The 14,168-nt window shown below is 44.9% G+C and overlaps 1 protein-coding gene across 1 annotated transcript; it reads left to right on the top strand.

Annotated features, from left to right (window-relative positions):
* Positions 405-5,195, top strand: LOC8063297. The gene is made up of 6 exons (XM_002443168.2): positions 405-675; positions 1,804-2,173; positions 2,878-2,962; positions 4,140-4,226; positions 4,299-4,556; positions 4,748-5,195. The coding sequence occupies exons 1-6, from the start codon at positions 506-508 to the stop codon at positions 4,819-4,821; spliced, it is 1,044 nt and encodes a 347-aa protein (XP_002443213.1). The 5' UTR covers positions 405-505; the 3' UTR covers positions 4,822-5,195.

Below are 14,168 nucleotides of genomic sequence, written 5' to 3'. Positions count from 1 at the left end.
GTACATTGGGTGTATAACAAACTAACAACTTTTCTTCGAGGTTTATTCAAAATTTCTATATCTTTTATATATTATAGTAATGATCATCATAAAATAAAGTATATTTTTTTATTTCATAGAAAAATAAAAAATAGATATATAACATTGCTGTCCTTAGAGTCCATTTATTTATGATTGCTTCAGCAAACAGCCACAACATCAAATGTAGCATCTATACAAATAATTTGTACGACCGTTATAATTGTGTAATAAGACGAAGCGAATAGGTCAACTGTCCATAGCTGTTCTCTCTCTCTCTCAAAAAAAAAGGTGTCCATAGCTTGGACGTCGTGGTCGGCGTAATCTGGCCCGAACTCGGACAAGGCCCATATATCCCTCGCCTCTTCCCCCCCTGCCGTCTCTTCTGCTTCTTTCTCCCCACGCCAACCCGACACCGCGCGGTCGGCTCGGCTCGGCCATCGCCATCCCCGCCAGCAGCTCCCGTGCCGCTCGAGATCCCCGCGCCATGACGGTCGGCGTCGCTCTCTTGCTCGACCTCACCTCCCGCCTGCCCCGCGCCGGGGCGTCCGCCGCCGCGCAATCCCACCACGGCCTCTCCGCCGCCGCCTTCGCCGCGACTGCCGCGGCCGCGTTCTCGTCCTCCGGGGTGCCCCTCTCCGCGCGCCACCTCTTCGGGTTCGTTCCCCTATCGCCCCTCCTCCGTCACGTCTTGCTAGGAGGCTTCTTTCCATGTGAGCTGGCGGCTTCCTCGTCACGTGCTTGCTTGCCCAGAGCACGGCTGCCCGTGTCGCGGTAGAGGTGTTCGATCCATTGCCTGGCAGGTTTTGACTAGGGTTTGGTTCGTGGTTTAGCCGGCGCTCTGGGTTCCGGTGGTGCGTGGTTCAGTCGCCGCATGTTAATTTGTCACTCCAGATGATCTCGGCAGGGAAGCAGGAAGCAGAAAGATATGACTTTTTTTTTAGATAATAATCGGCAGAAAGATACATTATAGTTCTGTGAGGTTAAATTTTGATTATATGCAACACCTCCCCTTAGTAAACAGATTCTGTATTGGCTGTTTGATATCTAGAAGCTCATTGGGAATTATTCCTATCCAACTGATGTATGGTATATACAACCAGGGAGTAACTTCGCCGTGATTGTGATGTAGCTTTTAGAGAATTATTAAATGTCTAATTGTTTATGCCTGGGACAAGTCATGATTTCTTGTTAGTAATTCTGTAGTTGTATCAGAGTGTTTTGCTGACTATGTAGTTGGTTCTTATACAACATAAGTAAACTGAGCACAAGTAGTAAACTTGCACTAATGCAGACTGGTCTCCTGATCCTTGTGAAGCTTACCCTTTACCCCTTAGAAATTATTAGTTAATTTATGTGGCAGATTCTTGTAAGGATAATCTTTTCTTGTCCATGAGACACAAGTGTTTTACTCGGCTTATATGTCATTATATGCCCTTGATGTATGTGGATTAGCCGATGTATACAGTATTCATTGTTTAGTTTCACAGCACACATCTGACTATGGTCACAATTGCCCTTGCCCTAAATTTACATCATGGTACATCTGGCAGAACGTAAATTTCCATAAGACTTTGTATCTAATGGACAGTTCACCAAACGTAAGTGATGCACTTAGCCAGTAAAGAAAACGATAACAAGCTTTTATTTCTACCATATGTAAATGCACGTTGAAGCATATCTTTATGTGATGTTTGTTGGCCTTGGTAGTGCATCCAATTTTCTTTTGCTTACTTGCATTTCTTTTTATTGTCCTGACACTAGTTAATTGCATCTTTTATTCAGTTTTCATGGGTTTACTGTTGCTCATTGTGATGCTGGCACAACTGCTGTATGGAATGATGGTTCTGATGAACTTGTTAATGAGCTTAATACCAAGATTCTTGACTCCATGCAATATGCAAGAAAAGACTACTTCCAAAACACAACAAAGGAATACCCTTCAGAGCTGAAGCCACTCTTTTCTGCCTTTGGGTTGAAAAATTTTACTATCACAACCCTAAGGTCTTTTCTGTTATATTATTTGCCACTCATACAACCTAAACCTCACACTGATTCTGAGGATGAGGATGACGATCTGCTTCATGATGCTCAAGAGAAACCTGTGGATCTGGTTACTCCCTTCTACAATTCAGTGAAGCAAATCATGCGTGAGGTAACTTCTTTTTTTATTACGATGTACTTCATGGATAATGTGATCAATTCTCTGTGTATAACAGGCTTTCATAAACTGGCTACTATGCCTCTCCAATAGCAAGCATTATAATTAAAACGTTAATGAATTTCTACAATTGCTCTTTAGTCAAACTGTGTGATGATAAACGCTTGATGACCAGATTGATTGATTAGTTACAGTATGTTCTAATTTGTAACACTTCATTACCTTGATATTGAATGTTTCTAATGTGTAACTTGACAGTAACACCTGAAAGGAGCTTCTTGCTTCTTCATCTCTTTTTTCTTTCACAAAACTTGCATTTTGATCCATGCAGATTTGATGCTTGCTGCGCTTTTTTAAGAATTATTTCTGTGATGTTAGTTTTCCATCCTTACTACCATCAAAATAATAATTCTTCATCTATGTGAACTATAACTTTGTTCCTAGTATCCATGTGGTTTGAAGCTTGGAATCTGAATCAAGACCAAGCAGCTGGGCATCCTGGGATTGTCATGAATGGCTAGGTTTACTTTGTACTAGAAAACACAAATAATGTAACCCATTGAGCAGGAGGTTTATGGTACATATAACCTGAGACCTAAGTGTGTACAAGCTTAAGTTTGCCAAAAGGCCTGTGCAAATTTTCTGTTGGATTAGAAGTATAAGTTATTTACATGTCATATTCTTGTCTTACATTTCAGACTTCTATTGTAACGACCAGACGAGTATTGGAAAGGATTGTAGTTCGTCATGTTTCACAAAGAACAGCATGGAAACTTCTCAAAGGTAATAAGGCCTCTTTAATTTTCCCAGCACTTCAGACTTACTGGAGAGGGTTGTGTGCTAGTGACATCTAATGAGGTCTCTTGATATTTCTAAGTCCTACCACTATGCATTGGGTTATTGTGGTTTTACAGATCCTATATTTGATGGCAACAGGCATTGTATTAATACCATCATGTAGGGAATTTGATGTGTTGTTTCAGAAATCAGTAACTATAAATATGTCGAACCATGTATTTTTGTCAACAGGCTTCACAAAGAATGTGGACCACATTGCTTTGTACTTCTGTTAAATTTCTTAATCATCTGTCCTTCCAGTGCCATGTGGCATGGTTCCTATCTCTGTTCTGATATTGATGTGCTATGTAGATTTCTAGAGACATGCCCTGTGTCTCAAATAAATTCTGTTTTTACAGGAACTAAATGAGTAACTTAGAACTTAACTCTTGGCCTTTTAAACTTTTCAGCCCAATCAGTTCTTGCAAGTTGTGAATGGTGTGATATTTGGACATTAGATGCCAGAGCACTAATCTCTATTTCACCTTCATCCTTGTACACAGACCAAGGACACACTAAGTTTCAGAAAATATAATTCTAATGACTACACATGACACTATAAATTTTATGAACAGTTTAACCACATTTTCATTAAAATAGGTGTAGCAAGTGGAAAAACATTGAATGGAGTTATCACATTTTGATTCCTCATTAATGGCCATATATTTTGACTTTGAATGGAGTTAGCCACGTACAACAAGGAACATTGTAATCGAGATTAAAATGAGATCAACATGTATGACCCACTGGAAAAGGAAAATGCAACCATTAGGAGCAGTACTTTTATGAACAAGCTTGTTCTGCCTTTGCTTTTGGTTGAACTTGTGTGATAACCAACCCAAACTGCCAAAAATCAAGCGCTTAGATTTTTATCAATCTTTACCTGACCTTGTGTTTTTGCAGCTTATACATGTATCTCCACATGTATAGATATGCTAGCTACATTTTCTTTCTGTGGTCATATGACATGTTGACAAGGTTACAGATATACTCTCTGTATATGATGATGCTTATGAATCTATTTATTTGTCTTGCTCCCATCCCCCAATTCATTTGTTTCAATTTATTGCTTATAATTATCATGATTTTTATGCAAATTATAGCTAATTCTCTTTTTCTATAGATGCTTCAAAATCATCAAAAAGGAAAGCCGGAAGGGGAATGTCAACTCCACAGTACACATATTGTGTTGCCAGAACTACTTTCCGAGGTCAGATTTGCTTGTATTGGTGTTTCTGATTTCTTTTAATAGAGAGTTCTCTCAAGTTTCTTCTTTGGACAGCACATGCACTGGGAGTATCTGCTGCTTGGGTAGTGCAATCCATAATTGAAGTATACAGATGTTTCATCCGCAAGCCTAGCGATGACTATGAAGCACTACCAAGCGACAATGATGACCAGTATTTTGATATGAATAAATTCAGATTGTTTGGGAGGAAGATTTATGGGATTACCATCAAAAGTTGTTTCTCTTTGGTTTTGGCCTCAGTTGGAGCAGGCATTGGTGCCCTCGTGCATCCAGTGCATGGACAATGGTTTGGTGAGTCATAATTTCCCTGCTGTCTGTGCATATACTAAGATGCTACAATACTTTTGCAAGCATTCATTTTCTCACTTAATCCAAATACATATATATTTTTCAAGTTTCACTTTGAACTAGCAGAATAAGGTCAGAACATTAGCATCACTTCAAAGTAACATCACTTAACTGTATCTTTGTATACCTTGCAGGTTGTGCCTTGGGAGATGTTGCAGGGCCAATTATTGCTATAATTGTTTTTGAGAAGATGCAGCTGCCACTATAAGAAACTGGATTTTTGGGTCCTTTGTGCAAGCATGGTCTTCAGTCTTCTCTGTGTTTGGAGATCTCTGATCTAACTTGAAAGTTCACAGTTGATGAATAACAACTTTCACTTCTATGCTCTAGTTTGGTAGCTTCCTTGGAGAGGGGTCTTGTGAGACTTGAGCATGTATTTGCTAAATTTTGTACTATCTCAGATTTTGGAACGAAAGAATGAAGTTTGTAGATGAACATTTTTGTTAATTGAATCGGCATAGTTCATCACTGTTGTTTCCATGCACCTAGTAACCATTGTATCGATACTTCATGCTGGCTGTGGAGGTACCACTGTTCCGGTACTGTAAGCATTATAAATCGACGTGTACCATTTTTCTGTTCTGTTCTGGTAACGTAAGAACTAACTATATATATTGGCGGATTTTGGGAACATTTTTCTGGTAAATTCAAGTTGGTATGCCAAATTCTGCAAATTATTACCCATCCTGACAATTCGGCTTTAGATCAAGACATGCCTTAATTTGATATATAATGCAAATGTTAGGCAGCTTTTCAAATTCAATACGTCTTCTCAATACAATGAAAAAAAGAGAGCCAAATTTGAACACGGCTAAACGAAGCAAACAGAGTTACATCTAGAATCGAAGAAACCTTTTCAAACAGGAGGCATCAAGAATAAGTAAATATATTTTTTAAAAAGAATACATTGGCGGCTTGACCAATTAAATAACACACATTAGCTGAGCACAAGTGAATCAACATGCAGATGCAGCTGCCGAACCTAGGCAGCGCCTGGCTGGGTTTTCATAGCCATCGTCTACCAAGGGTCATCTCAGCACATGTGTCCTACTCCTAACCATGTACTTCAGCAAGGACTATGCCACCAAGTCCACTAGTGTATGCATCAATTTACCATATAACCATATAGTGATGCAAGACTACACCCTAGTAGAATTCCAGAGGTTAAGCAATAAGAACAATGAGGATGCCCCTCCTGTTTTTTAAAAAAAACATATGCCAATACCACTGCAATAGTATTACCCCTGAAAACAGATAGAACAGACCACCAAGAGAAAACAGCGGATAATAAAGGCTTTCTGAAATATTTAGGTTATCTGCAATAGTGTTTAGATCCAAAATCTTTTTGAAATTTGACACTAGCACTTTCGTTTGTATTTGACAAACATTATTCAATCATTGATTAACTAAGCTTAAAAATTCGTCTTACGATTTACAAGGAACTGTGCAATTAGTTATTTTTTATCTATATTTAATGCTTCATGCATGTGTGTCATGTACGGGCGCACCTATAGGCGCCGTCGTGATGCCAGGAGGGCTGCAGGGCGCGCGGCTATGGCAGGGCCACCGCCAGTAGCTTAGTTTAGAAATATAAGATCTAGTTTCCTTTTGCATGCGTTAATTATAGGAGAGATTGGTTGGGGCTTTGGCTATATATATGCCGTGTAACAGACTTGGAGAAAATCAAGCAAGATCAATTATCCTAAAGTTGCTTCCCTTCCCCTAAACCTCTCGAGCCACCGGAGAGAGATCTCTCACGGTGAAGGCGTGGAGCGCGACTACGAGTTACGTAGCCGCGGTCCGGCGTCGTTGGGCGCTGAGGCGCTTGACAACCTGGTATCGGTGTCGCGTAGATCCTCTCCCACCCGCTCCAGCCCCTCTCCATCCCCGTCCACCTTCACTGCTTCCACCGGCCACTCCACCACCATGACTGAACCAACCATCAAGGATCTCATGGAGATGATGAAGTCGTTCCAATCTGAGCTGTCAACCGTGAAAGCCGACATGGCTACTATGAAGGACAAGTCGTCCTCGTCGGACAACGGCGGCGGCGGCGGCCATGAGGAACACCCTCGTGATTTGGACCGGCCCCCAAGGTTCCAGAAACTCGACTTCCCCCGCTTCGATGGCAAGACCGACCCGATGCTCTTCATCAACAAGTGCGAATCCTATTTTCGCCAACAGCGCACCATGCCCGAGGAGCGCGTTTGGATGGCCTCCTACAATCTGGAGGACGTCGCGCAGCTGTGGTACATCCAGCTGTAGGAAGACGAGGGTACACCGCCATGGGGACGCTTCAAGGATCTCCTCCACTCTCGCTTCGGGCCACCTCTCCGTTCGGCGCCCCTGTTCGAGCTGGCGGAATGTCGCCGCACTGGGACCGTGGAGGAATACTCCAACAGGTTCTAGGCGCTGCTGCCACGCACAGGTCGGCTCGACAAGGGCCAGCGTGTCCAACTCTACACCGGCGGCCTTCTTCCTCCCTTGAGCCACGTCGTCCGCATCCACAACCCGGAGATGCTCGTCGGGGCCATGAGCCTCGCCCGTCAGGTCGAGCAGATGGATTTGGCACGGCTACCCCCACCCGCCGCCCGCGGAGCCCCTTGTGCCCTGCTACCAGCACCGGCGCCGAAGCAGCCTCTGCTTGCTCTTTCGGCACCACCAGCAGCCGCGGCACAGCCACGACAAGATGGGCCGCCGCTGAAGCGGCTGTCCCCAGAGGAGCAGACGGAATGGCACCGTCTCGGCCTCTGCTTCAACTGCAACGAACCATACGCCCGCGGCCACAACCATGTCTGCCGCCGCATCTTCTACCTCAACGGCGTCGAGATCGCGGCCGCCGACGAGGAACCAGCAGGGGACGTTCAGCAAGAGGAAGCCCCTGCCTTCTCACTCAAAGCCGTGGCCGGTATGCCCATCTGTGATTCCATGCAGGTGCGGGTTTCCCTAGGCGCCACCACCCTCGTCGCGCTTCTGGACACGGGCTCCACACATAATTTCATTGCCGAGGACGCCGCCCGCCGCACTGGTTTGCCAGTCCAGCCGCACCCGCGGCTCACGGCCACCGTGGCTAACGGCGAGCGCGTCACCTGCCCGGGCGTCATCCGTCATGCCCCGGTCATCATCGAGGGCGAGACGTTTTTCATCGACCTCTTCGCCATGCTGCTCGCAGGTTATGACCTAGTCTTGGGGACTCACTGGATGGTCACCCGTGGCCGGGTGGTGTGGGACTTCATCGACCGCACTGTCTCCTTTCAGCACCAGGGCCAGCGGGTCTCCTGGTCGGACGTCGCCGACCGACGGCCGCCTCTTCTCGCAGCAACCACGACACCGAACGCCCTCCTCGAGGAGCTGCTGCACTCTTTCGCGGGGGTGTTCGCCGAAGCAGCGGGCTACCACCGCAGCGAGCACGGGATCACGCCATTGTCCTCAAGCCCGGCTCTACACCTGTGGCAGTTCGGCCCTACCGCTACCCGGCGGCACACAAGGACGAGCTGGAGCGGCAATGCGCCGCCATGCTGGACCAAGGCATCGTACGGCGCAGTGACTCGGCGTTCTTGTCGCCGATACTACTGGTCAAGAAGCAGGATGGGGCTTGGCGGTTTTGCGTGGACTACCGCGCCCTGAACGCCCTCACCGTCAAGGATGCCTTCCCCATCCCCGTCGTCGACGAACTCCTTGATGAGCTGCATGGTGCGCAGTTCTTCACCAAGCTGCACCTCCGTTCCGGCTACCACCAAGTTCGGATGCGACCGGCTGATGTACACATGACGGCATTCCGCACCCACGACGGCTTTTATGAGTACCTGGTGATGCCGTTCGGGTTATGCAACGCACCAGCGACATTCTAGGCGCCCATGAACGACGTGCTCCGCCCCTTTCTCCGTCGGTTCGTCCTTGTTTTTTTTGATGATATATTGATTTACATCTGTTGACACCATTTTTAGGCGCAAGTCAGGATGGCTGGGGAGAGCTGATCGGCGGTAAGAAAAATACTGTGTCAAACCGATGAGATGATTGCCGATGGTAGATAATGCCGATGATAGTATGATAGGTGGAAGATGTTGCTGGCCTGAGGGTTGAGATGATAGCTACTGATTATTGCCGATTAAAAGCCGACGACCGATGATCGCTGATACCGATGAAGAAGGGTATGGAAATTGCTAAGGAAGATACATGGAGGCAACAAAATATGCCGATGAAGCAGAGCCGATGAAAAGTGTCATCGTAATTAAAGCCGGTGCTGAAATAGATAGGTGGTAGTTTTCCATATTTGTTAGAGTTTGCCTTATGTAAAAGTCCTGTTTTGTTTAGAATTAAAGTCCTAATCGTATACGGTTGTAACTCTTTAGGTCAGGGTATAAATATAGATCTAGTAGCAATGTAAGAAGGACAATCAATCAATATCATACACAAGTTTTACATCTACTTTTACATCTATTTTTTCGACGACTTCGTCAACTCGCATATTTTCTTCTATTTACGAGTTCTTAAGAATTCGACGAGTAATACTCGACGAATTCTCGAGTTCCGCGTGAATACCTCTTGGCCGTGGCATCCAGGCGCATCGCTGTTGTCGGGACCAAAGTATTCAAGTTACCACCTTTGTCGATTGTTAGGTCAAATCGGCCAGCACGCCTCAACGTTCGAATCGGGTATTAGCCCTTTGTGTTTGCAGATCTACTTTTGCATCAACACATCTTTTGGCACGCCCGGTGGGACCAATCTATCAACAAGATCAACATAGCTACTACTGACCTCGACGCGGATAATGTCATTGCTGTGACGGAAGCTGATCTCAGAGACGAACAGAAGTAGGCCATGGACAGGGTTATGGAGGAATACAGGCAGCTCTGTCTGAAATTCTTCAAGTATGAACAGGAGCGGGAAAGTTATCCAGAAGCGGGATCTGCCGATGCCTCGACAGGTTACTTTTGATCCTAATCTTGGTAAATTGCAAGACATGGTCAACACTGATGTTAATCACACTTTGATCAATCACTCCAATGTGCGGTCTAATACTGTTTACAATGCTGTGGTTCGAACTTTTAAAGAAGGACAGACACCACCACTTTATGCTGGCCTGGCATACCATCAGCCAGGATTATCATCGGTCACGGCTCCATCAGCTCCTCCAGCCGTTGCAGGTACAGAAGCTACTTCTCCTCCAAGCACATTAGGATTGACTAATGAGCAATCTACACCTATGAGACCTAATCCAACAACATCAGGGGGACGGGTTCAGCTTAATACGGATCTATCGGCATCGGCAATGTTAGGGTCTGTATTTCAGAATTGTCAGGTTCCTCCCAACTGGTGGAGATATGGTGTGCCTCCACAATTTTTCACAAATAGTTCTAGAACCTCTCAGGTAACTTAGTAGGAAAAGCTCCTATGACATCGGCGTCTCTAGTTTCGCCGATGATTCAAATTGCTCAGTATTCTACAACTACTACTGCAAGGCCTGTTACGGGGAATTTTCAAATGCCAATGTTCCAGATGCCTAACGCAAATTCATCGGCAAATCCATTGCCGACTCAATAGAGGTTTATGACTCAGACAGGTTATGTTGACCCAACCATAACAACTAATTATCAGCCATCGGCAGGACCTGCGCCGATGAACACTAATAATGCTTGGACAGGGCAGCCTGTCTTTCCACATGCAACACAACAGAATCATCAGGCTACAGGATTCCAGCAAGGTCAGATGCAGCTTGGCTTTCAGAATCAAGGGCTGGCAAATCAGCCGATGAATCTTGCTCAGCAGATTGGTGGTCAGCAAGCTATGGCTAACATGATGTTTGCTGGAGATCGTGTACCCCTAGAGACATGTGGAAGCTTATTAGCAGGTACCAGAAGTTCAACCTGTACATCAGCAGGATGCAGATGCCTATTGGGCCAATAAGATAGCAGAAGTTATGAGGGATCAGCTTGGAATAAAACCCAAGGTTAACACCTATTCTTATCGAACACCGTATCCTCCTACTTATGACTTGATTCCACTCCCAAATCAGTACAAGATACCAGATTTCACTAAGTTCTCTGGGCAAGATGACACATCAACCATGGAACACGTCAATCGGTTCATCATTCAGTGTGGAGAAGCTGCTAACAGAGATGAGTTAAGAGTTCATTTATTTTCATCATCTTTGTCAGGATCAGCATTTACCTGGTTTATTTCGTTGCCTCCAAACTCAGTTATTACCTGGGCCGATCTAGAAAAGCAGTTTCATAAATATTTCTTTTCTGGAGTACATGAGAAGAATATTACTGATTTAGTGAGATTAAGACAACGTAACAATGAATCGGTGGAAAGCTTTGTGCAGAGGTTGCGGGACGTTAAGAACAAATGATAAAGTCTGGTTCTGGATGATCGGCAGTTAGCCGATGTGGCTTTTCAAGGATTGTTACCACATATCAAGGATAAATATGCTTCTCAATAGTTTGAAAGTTTGAGTCATCTGGTGCAGAGAATTTCTGATCAAGACATCAAGGCTTTTGAACCAAGATAGGCTTGGAATAACAAAGTATCATTTGTTGAGGAAGCTGAGAGCTCTGATTCTGATGAAGAACCAGTCATCGGCTCTGATTCTGATAAAAAGCCTATGTCTTGTCCTTTTGGTCAAAAAGAACCAGAAAAAGTTTGCTTTAGATATCACCAAAGCCGATAGAATATTTGATTTTTTGCTTCAGGAAGGGCAGATTAAATTTTCACCTAATCATGTGATCCCATCGGTAGAGGAGCTAAAGAAAATCAAGTATTGCAAATGGCATAATGCAACATCACACAACACAAATGAGTGCAAAGTGTTTAGGCAGCAATTGCAATCGGCTATAGAATCTGGGAGAATCAAGTTTGATAATTCCAAAGCTCAAAAGCTGATGAAAATTGATCAACGCCCTTTCCCTGCAAACATGTTGGATGCCAAAGGTAAGACTAAGGTCTTAACGTCAGAAACAGCTGAAAGAACGCATCGGTGGATCCTCAGCATCAAGTGACAACCGATGATGCCAAAGGCAAAGGCTTGATAAAGGAAGGTAGCAGCTCTGGACGGCCTCCCCACTCTGCATTGTTATTACTCATAGGTGGCATCGGGAGACTTGGCAGCAGCGTGAGGATCGTTATCGGTGTCAACAATAAGAGAGGGAGCGGAAAGAATGAAATCAGCATAAAGATCACTGGAATTGCCCATTCTTCATTCATTGTTGGGAAAAAAATATCAAATTGCCGACTGTTCGAGACTGTCCTGAGTGCAATGGTTATCATCGGTACGACCGGTCATATCAGAAATTCTAGAACAATGACCGACGTTTTAATGGGCCAATTAGGGGGAGAACGTCAGTCCATGATCAGCTGGGGGGTAGGCTTAGTGTGCATGACAGGCTTGGTGAATGTGTCAGCCATTTTCCAAGGAATCAGGAGGAACTTGCAGAAATGGCAAATGCATGGGGTTCCCGATGAATTTATATTCTGCAGAGATGCTAATATTCATCGGGTGGAATCAAAGGAGGTTTGCTATTAGCCAGTATGGAAGACAAAACTTCCCCGATGGTGCCCGGAGGGATTAACAAGGACGTAGAGGAGGAGAATGCAATGGGAGCGTCAAGAAGATTTGAACAGGGAGGAAATTCTTCTAAATCCGAGGGTCGGCAGCAGTTGGACCGTAAAGGAAAAGGACCATCGGCAGATGTCAACATGGTGTTTATGTTGCCGATGGAGTTTCTTGCGCCCTTTAGTGATGATGAGGAAATAAGTTTCCCTGATCAGATAACTCAGTTGGCACTTGATCCGATGACAGCTGTTTTTGAGAAACCTTCCGATGATGAAAGGCAGCATCTTAAGGCTTTATTTGTTAAAGGCAGGGTTGGTGGGCAACCGGTTTCCAAGATACTTATTGATGGAGGAGCTGCAGCTAACATCATGCTGTATGTAATGTATCCGAAACTTGGTAAAGGAGATCAGGATTTAACCAAGACTGATATGATGTTAAAAGATTTTGAGGGTAACGTATCCCCAGCTAAAGGGGCTATATGTGTTGAATTGACTATCGGCAGCAAAACCTTGCCGACAACTTTCTTTGTCATCAGCGGAAAAGGCGCATACAATTTGCTGTTGGGGAGAGATTGGATTCATGCCAACTATTGTATTCCTTCTACAATGCATCAATGCCTTGTGCAATGGGTAGGTGACAAAATTGAGGTTGTTCCTGAAGATTCTTCCTACATCATTGCATCGGCAGAATCAGATACTTATGAGCTGTGGCAGAACCTCCTAAGTGTTTGGGCCCACCGACACCTGTCATTGTCCCAAGGACCTCTGACGGTGATGCCGGGGATCCTCCCACTCTAGAAGTCCGATGAGCATCTCAGGACGCTCATTCCACCGCTACCTGGGGCGTATCAAACAAGCTCGTCTTGACCACCAGCAATGGTCAATTATCCAAAATTTCTTCTCCTCGCCCTTACATGATAGCAAGTGGCCACCTTAACGCCAGGATCACTCGTTGCGAAGACATTGCAGTATCACAGACGACATAAGACCAAAATAATATTTCAGAGTAAAACAGCGGAAGTCTTACATAACTTAATTTATAAAAGGAGTTCTTCCAAATAGTAGAGTGTTATTACAAGCCAGGTCCAGCGGAGCAACTTAAACTTTAGTACACAGATTACAAATTTACAGACCCTGCCCATGGGTCACGCTCACTCTTCTTCGTCGTCAACCTCGACGACGGACACACAACAGGGTCCGAAACAAGACGGCTCCTGAGCTTCACCTGCAACAGGGGTTATAAAACCCTGAGTACGGGAGTACTCAACAAGACTTACCCGGTAGAAAAAGAGGAGAAATTAGGAATGCAGGCTTAGGGTAGACAAGGAGTGGCTGAGCCAGGAGCCAAAGTGTTTTGCTAAAAGCTTACTAATATTGCATCCTTACTTTCAAGTTTTACCCGCGAATTCCTCTCCTTAAGAGGTCGAGGAGTTCGAGGACAATCTATCTAGTTGCTTCTCACAGACAAGTCTGTGAGCTCCTAGTCCTTAATCAAAGTATTATCTATCCAACGGCCATAGCTTCATGTCACTCTGAGTCCGGGAATTGGGATCCGAACCTCATGAGACATTTTCCCCTTTCTCATTTTATCACTTAGTTGCATAGTTATCTACGATGAGAGTCAGTGGATTGAGTCTCCCAATCGGGGAGCAACGACGATTCGAACCGCTTAGCAATCCAGCTGGAGTTCCTAACCACTCGACATATGTAGAACCAAATCTTGCATATGTCAACCCAAATCAAGCTCTCCCTAAATTTGACTAGGTTCGCGGCACCCGAGAGCACAGTACCCCACCATCCTATAGCCGATCTAGATGTTTCCCGGTCATCTCAGATCCGTAAGGTGGGTACACGCTACTCTCGCCATCGCTCCACGCCCAGTGCGCGAGTAGCTGTTCGCATCGAAGGATCACAAGACCGGGCTTACCAAGGGTAAGTGGCTAGTACTATAAATTCTCAACCCATCAGGCCACCAACGGACCGGTCCTTAACCGACACAGT

The sequence above is a fragment of the Sorghum bicolor genome, chromosome 8 (assembly GCF_000003195.3).
Source record: "Sorghum bicolor cultivar BTx623 chromosome 8, Sorghum_bicolor_NCBIv3, whole genome shotgun sequence".
NCBI lineage: Eukaryota > Viridiplantae > Streptophyta > Magnoliopsida > Poales > Poaceae > Sorghum > Sorghum bicolor.
This window is presented reverse-complemented; position numbering and strand designations above follow the sequence as displayed.

What these genes read in the sequence shown, in the direction of transcription:
- LOC8063297 (XM_002443168.2), top strand. Translation starts at nt 506, where the DNA reads ATGACGGTCGGCGTCGCTCTCTTGCTCGACCTCACCTCCCGCCTGCCC. An exon ending in TGAAGCAAATCATGCGTGAG is followed by an intron (nt 2,174 to 2,877) that starts GTAACTTCTTTT and finishes CTTACATTTCAG; the next exon opens with ACTTCTATTGTAACGACCAG. An exon ending in AGTGCATGGACAATGGTTTG is followed by an intron (nt 4,557 to 4,747) that starts GTGAGTCATAAT and finishes TATACCTTGCAG; the next exon opens with GTTGTGCCTTGGGAGATGTT.